The sequence below is a fragment of the Hemiscyllium ocellatum genome, chromosome 28 (assembly GCF_020745735.1).
Source record: "Hemiscyllium ocellatum isolate sHemOce1 chromosome 28, sHemOce1.pat.X.cur, whole genome shotgun sequence".
NCBI lineage: Eukaryota > Metazoa > Chordata > Chondrichthyes > Orectolobiformes > Hemiscylliidae > Hemiscyllium > Hemiscyllium ocellatum.
In genome coordinates, this window is record NC_083428.1 from 1,519,875 (window position 1) to 1,538,292 (window position 18,418).

The window sequence follows — 18,418 nt, forward strand, 5'->3', positions numbered from 1 at the left end:
CACAGCCTGTAACTCTCTCACTGTCTGTAACTCTCTCAATGTCTGTAACTCTCACTGTCTGTAACTCTCTCACTGTCTGTAACTCTCTCGCTGTATGTAACTCTCTCGCTGTCCGTAACTCTCTCGCTGTCTGTAACTCTCTCACTGTCTGTAACTCTCCCACAGCTTGTAACTCTCTCACAGCTTGTAACTCTCTCACAGCCTGTAACTCTCTCGCTGTCTGTAACTCTCTCGCTGTCTGTAACTCTCTCACTGTCTGTAACTCTCTCACAGTCTGTAACTCTCTCACTGTCTGTAACTCTCACAGCCTGTAACTCTCTCACTGTCTGTAACTCTCTCACTGCCTGTAACTCTCTCACAGCCTGTAACTCTCTTGCTGTCTGTAACTCTCTCACAGCCTGTAACTCTCTCACTGTCTGTAACTCTCTCACAGCCTGTAACTCACTCGCTGCCTGTAACTCTCTCACAGTCTGTAACTCTCTCACTGTCTGTAACTCTCTCACTGCCTGTAACTCTCTCACAGCCTGTAACTCTCTTGCTGTCTGTAACTCTCTCACAGCCTGTAACTCTCTCACTGTCTGTAACTCTCTCACAGCCTGTAACTCACTCGCTGCCTGTAACTCTCTCACAGTCTGTAACTCTCTCACTGTCTGTAACTCTGTCACAGCCTGTAACTCTCTCGCTGCCTGTAACTCTCTCACAGTCTGTAACTCTCTCACTGTCTGTAACTCTGTCACAGCCTGTAACTCTCTCGCTGTCTGTAACTCTCTCGCTGTCTGTAACTCTCTCACTGTCTGTAACTCTCTCTCAGCCTGTAACTCTATCACTGCCTGTACCTCTCGCACAGCCTGTAACTCTCTCGCTGTCTGTAACTCTCTCGCTGTCTGTAACTCTCTCACAGCCTGTAACTCTCTCACTGTCTGTAACTCTCTCACAGCCTGTAACTCTCTCATTGTCTGTAACTCTCTCACTGTCTCTAACTCTCTCACTGTCCGTAACTCTCTCGCTGTCTGTAACTCTCTCACAGCCTGTAACTCTCTCACAGCCTGTAACTCTCTCGCTGTCTGTAACTCTCTCGCTGTCTGTAACTCTCTCACAGCCTGTAACTCTCTCACAGCCTGTAACTCTCTCACAGCCTGTAACTCTCTCGCTGTCTGTAACTCTCTCACTGCCAGTAACTCTCTCACAGCCTGTAACTCTCTCACAGCCTGTAACTCTCTCGCTGTCTGTAACTCTCTCACTGCCAGTAACTCTATCACTGCCTGTAACTCTCGCACAGCCTGTAACTCTCTCGCTGTCTGTAACTCTCTCGCTGTCTGTAACTCTCTCACAGCCTGTAACTCTCTCACTGTCTGTAACTCTCTCACAGCCTGTAACTCTCTCATTGTCTGTAACTCTCTCACTGTCTGTAACTCTCTCACTGTCCGTAACTCTCTCGCTGTCTGTAACTCTCTCACAGCCTGTAACTCTCTCACAGCCTGTAACTCTCTCGCTGTCTGTAACTCTCTCGCTGTCTGTAACTCTCTCACAGCCTGTAACTCTCTCACAGCCTGTAACTCTCTCGCTGTCTGTAACTCTATCACAGCCTGTAACTCTCTCACAGCCTGTAACTCTCTCGCTGTCTGTAACTCTCTCACTGCCAGTAACTCTCTCACAGCCTGTAACTCTCTCACTGTCTGTAACTCTCTCACTGTCTGTAACTCTCTCACAGCCTGTAACTCTCTCACTGTCTGTAACTCTCTCGCTGTCTGTAACTCTCTCACAGCCTGTAACTCTCTCACTGTCTGTAACTCTCTCACTGTCTCTAATTCTCTCATAACCTGTAACTCTCTCACTGCCTGTAACTCTCTCACTGCCTGTAACTCTCTCACAGTCTGTAACTCTCTGTCTGTAACTCTCTCACTATCTGTAACTCTCTCGCTGTCTGTAACTCTCTCACAGCCTGTAACTCTCTCGCTGTATGTAACTCTCTCGCTGTCTGTAACTCTCTCACTGTCTGTAACTCTCCCACAGCTTGTAACTCTCTCACAGCTTGTAACTCTCTCACTGCCAGTAACTCTCTCACAGCCTGTAACTCTCTCACAGCCTGTAACTCTCTCACTGTCTGTAACTCTCTCACAGCCTATAACTCTCTAGCTGTATGTAACTCTCTCACTGTCTGTAACTCTCTCACAGCCTGTAACTCTATCACTGCCTGTAACTTTCTCACTGTCTGTAATTCTCTCACAGCCTGTAACTCTCTCAATGTCTGTAACTCTCTCACTGTCTGTAACTCTTTCACTGCCTGTAACTCTCTCAATGTCTGTAACTCTCTCACTGTCTGTAACTATCTCACTGTCTGTAACTCTCTCACTGCCTGTAACTCTCTCACAGCCTGTAACTCTCTCACTGTCTGTAACTCTCTCAATGTCTGTAACTCTCACTGTCTGTAACTCTCTCACTGTCTGTAACTCTCTCGCTGTATGTAACTCTCTCGCTGTCCGTAACTCTCTCGCTGTCTGTAACTCTCTCACTGTCTGTAACTCTCCCACAGCTTGTAACTCTCTCACAGCTTGTAACTCTCTCACTGCCAGTAACTCTCTCACTGCCTGTAACTCTGTCACTGTCTGTAACTCTCTCACAGCCTGTAACTCTCTAGCTGTATGTAACTCTCTCACTGTCTGTAACTCTCTCACACCCTGTAACTCTATCACTGCCTGTAACTCTCTCACTGTCTGTAATTCTCTCACAGCCTGTAACTCTCTCAATGTCTGTAACTCTCTCACTGTCTGTAACTCTCTCACTGCCTGTAACTCTCTCACAGCCTGTAACTCTCTCAATGTCTGTAACTCTCTCACTGTCTGTAACTCTCTCAATGTCTGTAACTCTCTCACTGTCTGTAACTCTCTCACTGCCTGTAACTCTCTCACAGCCTGTAACTCTCTCACTGTCTGTAACTCTCTCAATGTCTGTAACTCTCACTGTCTGTAACTCTCTCACTGCCTGTAACTCTCTCACTGTCTGTAACTCTCTCGCTGCCTGTAATTCTCTCACAGTCTGTAACTCTCTCACTGTCTGTAACTCTCTCACAGCCTGTAACTCTATCGCTGTATGTAACTCTCTCACTGTCTGTAACTCTCTCACAGCCTGTAACTCTATCACTGCCTGTAACTCTCTCGCTGCCTGTAATTCTCTCACAGTCTGTAACTCTCTCACTGTCTGTAACTCTCTCACAGCCTGTAACTCTATCGCTGTATGTAACTCTCTCACTGTCTGTAACTCTCTCACAGCCTGTAACTCTATCACTGCCTGTAACTCTCTCACTGTCTGTAACTCTCTCACAGCCTGTAACTCTCTCACAGCCTGTAACTCTCTCACAGCCTGTAACTCTATCACTGCCTGTAACTCTCTCACTGTCTGTAACTCTCTCGCTGCCTGTAATTCTCTCACAGTCTGTAACTCTCTCACTGTCTGTAACTCTCTCACAGCCTGTAACTCTATCGCTGTATGTAACTCTCTCACTGTCTGTAACTCTCTCACAGCCTGTAACTCTCTCACTGCCTGTAACTCTCTCACTGTCTGTAACTCTCTCACAGCCTGTAACTCTCTCACTGTCTGTAACTCCGTCAATGTCTGTAACTCTCTCACTGTCTGTAACTCTCTCACTGTCTGTAACTCTGTCGCTGCCTGTAATTCTCTCACTGTCTGTAACTCTCTCACAGCCTGTAACTATCACTGCCTGTAACTCTCTCACTGTCTGTAACTCTCTCACAGCCTGTAACTCTCTCACTGTCTGTAACTCCGTCAATGTCTGTAACTCTCTCACTGTCTGTAACTCTCTCACTGTCTGTAACTCTGTCGCTGTCTGTAACTCTCTCGCTGCCTGTAACTCTATCGCTGTATGTAACTCTCTCACTGTCTGTAACTCTCTCACAGCCTGTAACTCTCTCACTGTCTGTAACTCCGTCAATATCTGTAACTCTCTCACTGTCTGTAACTCTCTCACTGTCTGTAACTCTGTCGCTGCCTGTAACTCTCTCACTGTCTGTAACTCTCTCACAGCCTGTAACTCTCTCACTGTCTGTAACTCCGTCAATGTCTGTAACTCTCTCACTGTCTGTAACTCTCTCACTGTCTGTAACTCTGTCGCTGTCTGTAACTCTCTCGCTGCCTGTAACTCTTTCACAGCCTGTAACTCTATCACTGCCTGTAACTCTCTCACTGTCTGTAACTCTCTCACAGCCTGTAACTCTCTCACAGCCTGTAACTCTCTCACTGTCTGTAACTCTCTCGCTGTCTGTAACTCTCTCACTGTCTGTAACTCTCTCACTGTCTGTAACTCTCTCGCTGTCTGTAACTCTCTCACAGCCTGTAACTCTCTCACTGTCTATAACTGTCAGCAACTAGCAGATGTGTTAAATCCACTCTGAATTTTAAACCTGAAATTGTCAGACATCAGCTGGGCCGAGGGGGGTAAAAGAGCGAGGTACAGTGAGAACAGGATTGGATACAGAACAAGCAGCAACTCCCGGTGAATTGGAGAATGGTTGGAGGGGCTGTGGGCTTGTGGGATGGGAGTGGCTGAGTGAGCGTCTGACTGTTCATCCCAGACCATTTCCAAACTGCTCCTGGCCTCCATTCTCTGGGTTCATATCTCATCCAGTTCCTTCCTCTGTCTTTGCACCATTCTGCTAAACTCCCTTTTGTAAACTCCTTCTCTGCTCACATCCAATCTGTCCCCTGAGTAACTCTTCACCCATGTGTACACTTCACTCCTCAGGTCCCCTCCCACCACAACCCCACCCAACACCTGGCCATTCGGCCATTGCTGCTGTTGTTTAATCTCGAGCTCTGACTAACCGCCTCAGTCCAGCTGCAGCTTATTTTAAGCTGTCGATTTGACTCCCTGCCAGATGGTGACTACATTTGCAAAGTATTCACTGCTCAAAATATTAACTCTTCAGTGGAAATCGGTTGAACAAGCAGCCCCAGGACAAGACTTCCCCGATACAACGCATGAGGTTAGAAGGAGTACGGCACTGGAGCATGGGGGTCCCTGCATGGGGGCTGGAGGGGACGGTGTATTAGGGAAGGGACAGTGTATAGGGGAGGGGACAGTGTATTGGGGAGGGGACAATGAATTGGGGAAGGGACAATGTATTGGGAATGGGACAGTGTATTGGTGAGGGGCCAGTGTATTGGGGAAAGGGCAGTGTATTGGGGAGGGGCCAGTGTGTTGGGGAGGGGACAGTGTATTGGGGAAGGGGCAGTGTATTGGGGAAAGGGCAGTGTATTGGGGAGGGGCCAATGTATTGGGGAAGGGACAGTGTATTGGGATGGGCCAGTGTATTGGGGCTGGAGGGGACAGTGTATTGGGGAAGGGACAGTGTATTGGGGCTGGAGGGGACAGTGTATTGGGGAAGGGACAGTGTATTGGGGCTGGAGGCGACAGTGTTTGGGGAGGGGACAGTGTATTGGGAAAGGGCCAGTGTATTGGGAAAGGGACTGTGTATTGGGATGGGCCAGTGTATTGGGGAAGGGACAGTGTATTGGGGAGGGGACAGTGTATTTGTGTTGGAGGAGACATGTATTTGGGTTGGAGGGGACAATGTATAGGGGAAGGGACAGTGTATTGGGAAAGGGAGAGTGTATTGGGGAGGGGCCAGTGTGTTGGGAAAGGGAGAGTGTGTTGGGGAGGGACAGTGTATTGGTGAAGGGTCAGTGTGTTGTGCAATGGCCAGTATATTAGGGAAGGGACAGTGTATTGGAATGGGGCCAGTGTATTGGGGAGGGGACAGTGTATTGGGGAGGGACAGTGTATTGGGGTTGGAGGGGACAATATATTGGGAAAGGGAGAGTGTATTGGGTAAGGGCCAGTGTATTGGGTTGGGGCCAGTGTGTTGGGGAAGGAGCAGTGTATTGGGGAGGGGCCAGTGTGTTGGGGAAGGAGCAGTGTATTGGGGAAGGGACAGTGTATTGGGGAAGGGACAGTGTATTGGGTTGGGGCCAGTGTGTTGGGGAAGGAGCAGTGTATTGGGTTGGGGCCAGTGTGTTGGGGAAGGAGCAGTGTATTGGGGAGGGGCCAATGTGTTGGGGAAGAGACAGTGTAGTGGGGAAGGGACAGTGTATTGGGGAGGGGCCACTGTAGTGGGGAAGGGACAGTGTAGTGGGGAGGAGCCAGTGTATTGGGGTTGGAGGGGACAGTGTATTGGGGAAGGGACAGTGTATTGGGGCTGGCGGGGATGATGTATTGGGATGGGGCCCGTGTATTGGGGTTGGAGGGGACACTGTATAGGGGAGGGGACAGTGTGTTGGGGAAGGGACAGTGTATTGGGACTGGAGGGGACAGTGTATTGGGGAAGGGACAGTGTATTCGGACTGGAGGGGACAGTGTATTGTGGAGGGGACAGTGTAGTGGGGAAGGGACAGTGTATTGGGGAGGGGCCAGTGTATTGGGGTTGGAGAGGACAGTGTATAGGGGAGGGGAGTGTGTTGGGGAAGGGACAGTGTTTTGGGGAAGGGACAGTGTATTGGGGCTTGAGGGGACAGTGTATTGGGATGGGACCAGTGTATTGGGGTTGGAGGGGACAGTGTATGGGGAGGGGACAGTGTGTTGGGGGAGGGACAGTGTATTGGGGAAGGGACAGTGTATTGGGATTGGAGGGGACAGTGTATGGGGAAGGGACAGTGTATTGGGGAAGGGACAGTGTATAGGGGAGGGGCCAGTGTGTTGTGGAAAGGCCAGTGTATTGGGGAAGGGACAGTGTATTGGGGCTGGAGGGGACAGTGTATTGGGGAAGGGACAGTGTATTGGGAGGGGCCAGTGTATTGGGGAGGGGACACTGTTGTGGGGGACAGTATATTGGGGCTGGAGGGAACAGTGTGTTGGGGAAGGGACAGTGTACTGCGGCTGGAGGGAACAGTGTTTTGGAGCTGGAAGGGCTGTTCCATGTCTCAAGCATTGCTACTGGTGGGTGTGAAATTATCCACAAGCCCCAGCCTGCAGTGTCCTTTGTAAATATTCGAGAATGTTTGCCCAATCCAGAACTGTTTCAGATATTCTTGTTGCCAAGGAAACGATGAAGTAGAAAAACTGGATATTCCTGGCCAGAGGGAGATTGAGTCATCGCTCTGTTTATTGTTCGGAGTTCCTGCTGCAGTCACAAGAGTTAGCAGCAAACTGAGTGAAAGATCACACAAGAAATATCTCTCTGTAAAATCTTCCTGACTCTTTTCTGTGAAGTTGGCAGAATGCTTTGTGACTCCACCTCAACCCTGGCCTGAAAATACCCCACAATCCTTCCCCAACTCCTAACCTTGAGCCAAACTCCATGGTCCCTTTTGACTCAAGGGATATATCTACCACTTCCTAGAAATCACATTTTGCCCTCAACCACTTTTTGTGGTCGTGAATTTCACCCATCCCTGGATGAAGAACTTTCTCCTCTTTTCAGTCTGATTAAAGTTTACCCTTTATTCTTAAACTGAGACCCCTGGTTCTGGAGTCCCCCTACCATCAGGAACATCTTCCCAGCATCTAACCTGTCTAGACCAGTTGGAATTTTATTAGGTTTTGATGAGATTCCCCTCCCCCTCCACACCCCCCAACTTATTCTTCCAACTTCCAGTGACTACAATCCTAACTGAATCAATTGCTCATTTATCATCCTGCCATTCCCTGGAATCAATTTGGTAAACTTTCACTGCACTCCCTTTATCACAAAAACATCAATCCTCAGAAAAGACCAAAACATTTGGGCGGCACGGTGGCACAGTGGTTAGCTCTGCTGCCTCACAGTGCCTGAGACCCGGGTTCAATTCCCAACTCAGGCGACTGACTGTGTGGAGTTTGCACATTCTCCCCGTGTCTGCGTGGGTTTCCTCCGGGTGCTCCGGTTTCCTCCCACAGTCCAAAGATGTGCGGGTCAGGTGAATTGGCCGCGCTAAATTGCCCGTAATGTTAGGTAAGGGGTAAATGTAGGGGTATGGGTGGGTTGCGCTTCGGCGGGTCGGTGTGGACTTGTTGGGCCGAAGGGCCTGTTTCCACACTGTAAGTCTAATCTAAACTGCACACAAGACTCCACACGTGGCCTCACGAATGCCCTGTATAACTGCAACAAGAAATCTTTGTTTCTGTCCTCGAACCCTCTCGCTATGGAGGCCGATGTACAGTTTCGCTTCTTTACTGCCTTTCAACAACTCTTGTACAATACACCCAGGTCTCAGGGAACACTCTCCTTTCTCAATTTACAGCCAAACATAATCTGCCTTCCTATTTTTGCCACTAAACAGCATAACTTCACATTTATTCACATTGTACTGCATCTGCCGTAAATCTGCCCAGTCCCTCACCCTGTCTAAATCACACTGCAAAATATCTGCAACATTAATGTGCCCACTCACTCAGGCCCTTTCACTGTCACAACCAAAAGGGGGCAGAATAGGTTGGGTTTGATGCTGGAGACTGAGGAGCAAATGGAACAGATGATGAGAGTGCCAGAGTCACACACAAAGGTTGTGTTCATGGTGGTAAAGGAGTGATTGAGATGGAAAATGGGTGTTAACGATCGGTATGAAAAGGAGGAAATAAGTCCTTCCTCCTGACAACAAATCACACTTCACTCCTCATTCCTGAAGAAGGGCTCGTGCCCGAAACGTCGATTCTCCTGCTTCTCGGATGCTGCCTGGCCTGCTGCGCTTTTCCAGCAACACATTTTCAGCTCTGATCTCCAGCATCTGCAGTCCTCACCTTCTCCCCAACAAAAAAAGCCGATAAGACACAACAATGAAGGAGGGAAAGGATGTGGATTGTAACCAAACTGGAGGTCAGAGGTCATGCTCTGAAGTTGAGAGACTCAGTGTTGGGTCCTTGAGCCTGTGAAGTGCCTCAGTGGAAGATGAGATGCTGGTCCTTGAGTTTGTGTTGAGCTTCACTGGGATGGATGTTAGCACCAGAACAAGGTGGCTTAATGAAACAGCAGCAAGCAACTGGCAACTCGGGGCCATTCATACAGGCAGAGTGGAAATGTTCTCCAAAACAGTCACTCAGACCCCATTTGGTCTTGCTAATTTACAAATATATCCAGACTTTGTTGGTCTGTTTAAGATCTTGTTCCAGCTATTGTTCCAGCTCACACACTCTCCCTGCAACTGCTCGAGATTCTTTTAGCAGTTTCCAAAAACATGAAGCTGTTTAATTCTTGTTGATACAAGGGGCCCTGGGAGTCTTCACAATCCAATATTGGTACCACATCAGTTTCCAACTCTGCAGTCAGGTCCGGGATTCTGAACTGGGCACTAATCTTCTTTTCTCAATTCTCAGCCTAGAGCCTGGAGAATAGATCATTGGTGTCTGTGTAAACAGGAAGAGGTACTGACATGACAATGTGACAGTTTGCAACAGATTCCATTTGTTCAGTTGCGGGTGGAGAGAGTGCCCTGCAGGGTCCATGGGGGCGAGCGGTCTCTCTGAAAGTCTCAATCATGTTGGTGGATCATGTCTTCCCTCTCCAAGGTGATCCAAGGAAAAGCAGGGGGCATTTGGGAATAACCAGCGTCTCTCCTGCCTGCTTCCTTGACCAAGCCCATTGACAGACCCTCCATGATGCCCTCTGACCTGCCCGACCCCTCCAGGAAAGGTGACAAGAAACAAAATAGGCCAACACTCCCCAGAATTAGAGGGTGAGGGATGTAGTGTTATAATGAGGTCAGCAGTTTGATCTAATAGGAGTTCCCTGGTTGGGGCTGTTAACCTGGTCCAGTCAGGGACCTCTGGCTGACAGGTATAAACAGGAGCGTTGGCTCTCTACGCAGGAGTCCTCCCCCTTTCTCTCGGGGATCTGGGGTGGAGGGTGCTGCATGCAGCAGTCCCCTGCAACCGCAGATTGCGGTGGTTCACGGACTCCCAGCCCAACTGCTTGTTCTGTGGTGCTGTGGAGTCCGTGGACCATGTGTATATTGGGTGTGGGCGTTTGCACTCCCTTTTTGATTTTCTGAAAAACCTTCTCCTCTGCTTTTGGTTGCACTTCAGTCCCACGCTCCTGATCTTCGGGCACCCGGTGCGGAGGAGGGAGGGCAGGTCTGAAGACCTCCTCGTGGGCCTGCTCCTGGGCCTGGCCAAACTGGCCATAAACAGGTCCAGGCCGCGAGCCGTGGAGGGGGTTGTTAGGGCCGACTGCCTGCCCCTCTTCCGCGGTTACGTTAGGGCCCGGGTGTCCTTGGAGAAGGAGCACGCGGTGTCCACCAACACCTGGAGTTGTTCAGGGAGAGGTGGGCGCCGCAGGGAGTGGAGTGCATCATTTCCCCCTCCAACTCTATTTTGATTTAGTCCCTGCCCTCCCCTTCACTGTCTGATCACACAGCATTGCCCTTTGATGTGAAGGGCACTGCTTGTCACTGGCCACTCGGGTGTTTCCTTTCTTCCTGGTGGTGGAAATTTGAATAAAGATTCGTGCACCTTGTGTCTCTCACTGTGTCTCACACCTGCACACACACACACACACACACACACACACCATGGGTGCTGAGGAATAAAAAAGGAAAAAAAAGAGAAAAAAAAGAGAAAGAAAAAACAGGGGAAAAAAACAGGAGTGTTCAACGTGGTGCTGGGGGAAATATAAACATTACTGCAGTTAGACGGGGGTACAAAGAGAACAAAGAAAATTTACAGCCCAGGAACAGGCCCTTCGGCCCTTCAAGTCTGAGCCAATCCAAGTGTACTTTCTAAACCTGTCGCCCAATTCCTAAGCATCTGTATCCCTCTGCTCCCCACCTACCCATGCATCTGTCCACACACATCTTACATGAATAGACCGTGCCTGCCTCTACCACCTCTGCTGGCAACGCATTCCAAACACCCACCACCCTCTGTGTGAAGTACTTGCCGCGTGTATCCCCCTTAAACTTTTCACCTCTCGCCTTGAAAGCGTGACCCCTCGTTATTCAATCCCTCACCCTGCGAAAAAGCTTATCTCTATCCCCCCTGTCTATACCCTTCATGATTTCGTAGACCTCAATCAGGTCCCCCCTCAATCTCCTTTTTTCTAATGAAAACAAGCCTAACCTACTCAACCTCTCTTCATAGCTAGCACCTTCCATACCAGGCAACATCCTCGTAAACCTTCTCTGCACCCTCTCCAAAGTGTCCACATCCTTTTGGTAATGTGGCGACCAGAACTGTACACAGTATTCTAAATGCGGCCGAACCAACATCACATACAATTTTAACATGACCTGCCAGCTCTTATACTCAATGCCCCGTCCGATGAAGTCAAGCATACCTTAAGCCTTCTTGGCCACTCTATCCACCTGTGCAGCAACCTTCAGGGAACAATGGACCTGAACTCCCAGATCTCTCTGCTCATCAACTTTTCCCAAGGCTCTTCCATTCATTGTATAATTCGCTTTAGAATTAGACTTCCCTAAATGCATCACCTCACATATGTCTGGATCAATTTCTATCTGCCTCTTCTCCACCCAACTCTCCAGTCTGTCTATATTCTCCTGTATTCTCTGACAGTCCCTTATGCTTTCTGTTACTCCACCAATCTTCGCGTCATCTGCAAACTTGCTGATCATACCAACAGTGCCCTCTTCCAGATCATTTATGTATATTACAAACAACATTGGCCCCAACACTGACCCCTGTGGAACACCACTGGGCACCTTTCTCCATTTCGAGAAACTCCCTTCAACTACTACTCTCTGTCTCCTGTTGCTCAACCAGTTCTTTATCCACCTAGCTAGAACACCCTGCACACCATGTGACTTCACTTTCTCCATTAGTCTACCATGGGGAACCTTATCAAACGCCTTACTAAAGTCCACGTATATACATGTATGTGGGAGTATGTAAAAAAAGAGAAAAAAAGAAATTTTAAAAAATTAATCAGGAGTGTTGGTGTTCCGCTCACTCTGAGAGCTGTCTCGTAGGGAGCTGGATCAGTGTCAAGGACACGCCATGTGTAAATAAAGGATGATTTGGTGACAGGATCTCTTTGTAGTTACCTCATGGAAGGTTGTCAAATATCAGTAACATGGACCTGACTTTTGCCACTGAAAGGATAACGAGTGTTTGAAAATAACCTAAAAGATGTGCAATAGCCCCAGTCATTATCCATGTGGCCCACAGACTCCACAGTAACACAGAACAAACAGCGGACATTACATGGGACAGTGTATCCACCCAAGGACCCTACAGAAAGTGGGAAAAAGAGAGCCCTCCCCTGGAGACCACCCACCCACCCCCCACCCATACCCCCACCCACCCCATCCACCCTCACCCATACCCCACCCACCCCTTCCACCCCACCCACACCCCATCCATCCCAACCCACACCCCACCCACACTCTATCCACCCCCACCCACACCCCCACCTACCCCCATCCGCACCCCACCCACACCCCATCCACCCCCACCCATACCCCACCCACCCCATCCACACCTCATCCACCCCACCCACACCCCTCCACCCCAACCCACACCCCACCCACATTCCATCCACCCCCACCCAAACCCCATCCACCCCCACCCACACCCCACGCACCCCCACCCACACCCACACCCCACCCACACCTCATCCATCCCCACCCACACCCCATCCACCCCCACCCACACCCCACCCATCCAGAACCAATACAACTTCCAGTGAGCGTCCCCCCACCTGAGACAGCTCTGTAGCAGGTCTGTTTGAGTGGTAAAGGGACTGACAGTTCTCATTCTGAGACAGAGTGAGTGGTCATGTGTTCACCAATAACACCCAGCTCACCTTGTGGTTCTGCACAAGCCTGGCATTCTGTTCAAAGAATGTTCAAAGTAGTTATCTGGAAATTGGATTACATTTGGATTCTGAAACTGGGATGTTCCTGCAGGTGTCAGTGTGACAAAGAAGACCAGGCTGGTTTGGGTGGTACAGTGGCTCAGTGGTTAGTGCTGCTGCTTCCCAGCACCTGGGACCCAGGTTCAATTCCACCCTCGGGTGGAGTTTGTACGTTCTCCCTGCGTCTGTGTGAGTTTCCTCCCACAGTCCAACGATGTGTGGGTTAGGGTGGATTGGCTCTGAGAAATACAGTGTTAAGGTCTGCGTGGGGTGCTTTTTGGGCCGAATGGACTATTTCCAGAGTGTAGGGATTCTATGAGTTAACATGAAGTGGGAGGAGTCTGGAAACAGCTGGGAGTGTTTCTGTGGTTGCTCCCGGGAGTCCGGGGGGGGGGAGGTGGGAATGAACTTATTTCCAGTTGGTGTTTTCCTCAGATTCTCTCTGAACAAGTCCCTTTGGTATTTGCTATCTCCAGTGCGTGTGGAGCTGTGAGTGACTCTGACAGTTATAGCTGTAATACTCTGTTCCATTTCCATTGAAGCTTAATAAGGTAAACACTGAGGGCCAGCCGTGTAACTGAGCACCTCCTCATCACTGTCACCCACACAGGGGATACCCACTTCTAAAAACATCCTTCCATCTCATAGCAAACCACAAACTGGAGGAGAGGTGGCACAGGGAGACAGTGAGGGGGCAGATGCTAGAGATCAGAGTCGAGAGTGTGGTGCTGGAAAAGCACAGCAGGTCAGGCAGCATCCGAGGAACAGGAGAGTCAACGTTTCGGGCATAAGCCCTTCATCAGGAGGTGGCACTGTACCTTGGCAGATGTGGAAGGCTAGAGAGAGAACTCCAGATTAATGTTTGCAGATAATTCAAAGTTCAGATGGCCAGTGAGTGCTGTCAGAGGGTGACAGACTGAGAGAGATAGAGTGAGAGTGAGCAAACTCAAGGTAGATAGAGCTCAATATGACGATGGGACAGGGCTCCACCAGAAAGGGAGATCTGAGAGTGTGAGATGATGACAAGAGGGCAATGGGGAGAAGCATTGAGATGTTGGGATCCAAGTCCCAAAGTGATTAATGATCACGTGAAACATCCCTTTGATTGGTGGACCTTAGGGTAGGCCCTTTATTTGAAGAGGGATTGGAAACAAAACTTCAGTTTGACAGAGATTGCTTCATCCCAGAATGGTGAGATTTAGATCCTGGCCCCTTCAGGAATTAGCTCCGGATTTGAAGGGGGCAGCACAAATTTCTCCAAAGAATGACGGAGTTAAAATGATTAAACTAGAAACAGACTGGGCTCAGATCTAATGAAACACCTGTCAATCACCTCCTTAACTTTACTCAATGTCCCAGCATCCACTGCACTCTAGGGGAATGAATTCCACAGATTCATGGCACTTTCAGAGAACTCAGTCCTCCCCATCTCTGCCTTAAATCTGCCCCCACCCCCCACCACTTATTTGAAAAGTCCCAGTTCAGATTGCCTCACATGAGGAACCATCCTGTCTACATCTGTTTACTAATCTCCTTCAGCATCTTCTATAATTCAATAAGAGTTCCAGACAGTATCGGTCTAAACTGCTCAATCTCTCCTTATGAAGCAAGCCCCTTATCTCTGGGATCAATCAAGTGAACCTCCTCTGAACCTCCTCCAATTCAAGGAGAAAGTGAGGACTCCAGATGCTGGGAATCATAGTCAAGAGAGTGGTGCTGGAAAAGCACAGCAGGTCAGGCGGCATCCGAGGAGCAGGAGAGTCTGAGGAGCACATTCCTGACGAAACACCGACTCTCCTGCTCCACTGATGCTGCTCGGTCGGCTGGGACCCTGGCTCCAACACAACTCCAGCTCTCCTTAAATGGGCCGATGGGCTGAGAAGAGGCAGATAGAGTTTAATTTAGATAAATATGAGGGGCTGTAGTTTGGGGAAAAAAAATCTTATCAGGACTTATAGACTTAATGATAAGAGAGGGTGCCTTGGCCTGGACTCCATGGATATCCATCTGCTGGGGCTGAGGGTATTTACTGAAACATTTGAAAGGAGGGGAGAAAGAGCAGGGACTTGAACCCAGCTCAGCCCAGCCCAGCCCAGCCCTATCCAGCCCAGCCCAGCCCAGTCCAGCCCTGTCCAGCCCAGCCCAGCTCAACCCAGCCCAGTCCAGCCCTGCCCAGCCCAGCACTGCCCAGCCCAGCCCAGTCCAGCCCAGCCCAGCTCTGCCCAGCCCAGCCCAGCTCAGCCCAGCCCAGCCCAGCTCTGCCCAGCCCAGCCCAGCCCTGCCCAGCCCAGCCCAGCACTGCCCAGCCCAGCCCAGTCCAGCCCAGCCCTGCCCAGCTCTGCCCAGCCCAGCCCAGCTCAGCCCAGCCCAGCACTGCCCAGCCCAGCTCTGCCCAGCCCAGCTCTGCCCAGCCCAGCCCAGCACTGCCCAGCCCAGCCCAGCTCTGCCCAGCCCAGCCCAGCCCTGCCCAGCCCAGCCCAGCATTGCCCAGCCCAGCCCAGCCCAGCCCAGCACTGCCCAGCCCAGCCCAGCTCAACCCAGCCCAGCCCAGCCCAGCACTGCCCAGCCCAGCCCAGCTCTGCCCAGCCCAGCCCAGCCCTGCCCAGCCCAGCCCAGCACTGCCCAGCCCAGCCCAGTCCAGCCCAGCCCAGCCCTGCCCAGCCCAGCCCAGCTCAGCCCAGCCCAGCTCAGCCCAGCCCAGCCCAGCCCAGTCCAGCCCAGCCCAGCCCTGCCCAGCCCAGCCCAGCTCAGCCCAGCCCAGCTCAGCCCAGCCCAGTCCAGCCCAGCACTGCCCAGCCCAGCCCAGTCCAGCCCAGCCCAGCCCAGCTCAGCCCAGCCCAGCACTGCCCAGCCCAGCTCTGCCCAGCCCAGCTCTGCCCAGCCCAGCACTGCCCAGCCCAGCCCAGCCCTGCCCAGCCCAGCCCAGCATTGCCCAGCCCAGCCCAGCACTGCCCAGCCCAGCCCAGCTCAACCCAGCACTGCCCAGCCCAGCATTGCCCAGCCCAGCCCAGCTCAACCCAGCCCAGTCCAGCCCTGCCCAGCCCAGCCCAGCCCAGTCCAGCCCAGCCCAGCCTGTGCAGTTCCAGCCAGCTGTCTCCATGCCAACGGGGAATGATTGCAATCAGACTGGTATCCTGGTGCTCAGGAACAGTGTCTTTCTGGCTTCCGAAAACCAGCCCTTTATAAAGAAGACGCTGGTTTGAAAAGCCGTAAACTCTCCTTTCTGCTTCATTCCTGTTTAAACAAACAGTCAGCATTAACCTCTGTTCCCCCGGGACACCAGTAACCATTCCACGCCCCAGGCCAGCTCTCTAATGGAGAAAAATGTAAAAATAAAACACTCTCTCACACAGCACTTTCCAACAAACAGCAATCCAACAATATTTTCTTTCCGAACCCCTGCTGAATTCAATGCTTTCCACTGGCCCACTCACACGAGATTCCTGTTGTCTGTTCATCAAATTCTGCAGTTGGTCACAGGCCATTCAGCCCATTGAGACAACACTAACCCTCTAACAAGCATCGTACTCCCCACTCCTTAACCCTGCATTTCCCACAGCTAACCCGACTAGCCTGCTCATCCGTGGACACTATGAGTAATTTCCCACAGTCAATCCAGCCTGACCGGCACATCTTTGTGACTGTGGGAGGAAGAGGGAGCACGGGGAGAATGTGCAAACTCCACACAGACAGTCACCTGAGGCTAGAATTGAACCTGGGATCCTGGTACCATGAGGCAGCAGTGCTAACCACTGTGCCACCCAGTTATGGTCTGAATATCCATATCAGATTGCGAGCTGTCACACTGACCTGCAGCGTGTCACTGCACAAGAATCCAGGCTGAACAGTACAGGGGCCCACAGGCAGATTGCTGGAGAGACTGTCCTCAGAATGGCAGCCTCCCGGTGGGGGGAGGGTCGCAGTGAGACGCAGATCAAAGGTGGGGGAAGGGTTCTGGGGGAGAGGGGGAAGGGAGCATGGGGGGGTGTTGAATCTCAAGGGAGCAAATGTTCTCTGACTCATCAAATAGGAAAAATATTCCACTAACAAAGAACTAGACTGGAATATCTCACAGAGAGAGCTGCAGGAACATTAGGAAATGTTTGCCACATGATTCCGATCACAAACTGAACAATACCCAAAGGATGTGTGCTCCACTCCCGTTTGGGGAAGGTGGGGGTGGGGGTGAAAGATCACTCAAACACCGGCCAATCACCACCCATTAATTATATTCTGGATCAGTGGTGCTGGAAGAGCACAGCAGTTCAGGCAGCATCCAACGAGCAGCGAAATCGACGTTTCGGGCAAAAGCCCTTCATCAGGAATAAAGGCAGTGAGCCTGAAGCGTGGAGAGATAAGCTAGAGGGGGGTGGGGGTGGGGCGAGAGTAGCATAGAGTACAATGGGTGAGTGGGGGAGGGGATGAAGGTGATAGGTCAGGGAGGAGAGGGTGGAGTGGATAGGTGGAAAAGAAGATAGGCAGGTCGGACAAGTCCGGACAAGTCATGGGGACAGTGCTGAGCTGGAAGTTTGGAACTGGGATGAGGTGGGGGAAGGGGAAATGAGGAAACTGTTGAAGTCCACATTGATGCCCTGGGGTTGAAGTGTTCCGAGGTGGAAGATGTAGCGGAGGAAGAAGAGTTGATCTTCCGTAATTACACCAGCACCACTTCCCACTTCCTCCTCCGCGACAGGAACTGTAAAACCAGTGCCCACACCTCCTCCCTCACCTCTTCCTGGAGGAAGAACGCCTCATCTTCTGCCTCGGAACACTTCAACCCCAGGGCATCAATGTGGACTTCAACAGTTTCCACATTTCCCCTTCCCCCACCTCACCCTAGTTCCAAACTTCCAGCTCAGCACTGTCCCCATGACTTGTCCGGACTTGTCCGACCTGCCTAGCTCCTTTTCCACCTATCCACTCCACCCTCTCCTCCCTGACCTACCACCTTCATCCCCCTCCCCCACTCACCCATTGTACTCTATGCTACTTTCTCCCCACCCCCACCCTCCTCTAGCTTATCTCTCCACACTTCAGACTCACTGCCTTTATTCCTGATGAAGGGCTTTTGCCCGAAACGTCGATTTCGCTGCTCGTTGGATGCTGCCTGAACTGCTGTGCTCTTCCAGCACCACTGATCCAGAATCTGGTTTCCAGCATCTGCAGTCACTGTTTTTACCTTACCCATAAATTATAGCCACTCACCCTCACATACTCATTACTGTATAAAATATGCAGCAAAATGGTCAGCAACAGACCATCGGTCAGTGCTGAGAGAGTGGGCACTGTCTGAGGGTCAGTGCTGAGGGAGTGCCACACTGTCGGAGGGTTAGTGCTGAGGGAGTGGGCACTGTCTGAGGGTCAGTGCTGAGGGAGTGCCACACTGTCAGAGGGTCAGTACTGAGGGAGTGTTGCACTGTCGGAGGGTCAGTGCTGAGGGAGTGCCGCACTGTCGGAGGGTCAGTGCTGAGGGAGTGTCGCACTGTCGGAGGGTCAGTGCTGAGGGAGTGCCGCACTGTCAGAGGGTCAGTGCTAAGGGATGCCGCACTGTCAGAGGATCAGTGCTGAGGGACTGCCGCACCATCGAAGGGTCAGTGCTGAGGGAGAGCTGCACTGTCGGA

General features: G+C 51.2%; 1 protein-coding gene across 2 annotated transcripts in view; it reads left to right on the forward strand.

The window, feature by feature from the left end:
- Nucleotides 1-4,882: 4,882 nt before the first annotated feature.
- The window catches only part of LOC132828802 (protein S100-A1-like), a 39,877-nt gene continuing 26,341 nt past the window's right edge, over nucleotides 4,883-18,418 (forward strand). For both annotated transcript variants that reach the window (XM_060845903.1, XM_060845904.1), the window contains exon 1: nucleotides 4,883-5,000. In XM_060845903.1, coding sequence (XP_060701886.1) covers nucleotides 4,893-5,000 — 108 coding nt within the window. In that variant the 5' untranslated portion in view covers nucleotides 4,883-4,892. The remainder of the gene's footprint in view (nucleotides 5,001-18,418) is intronic.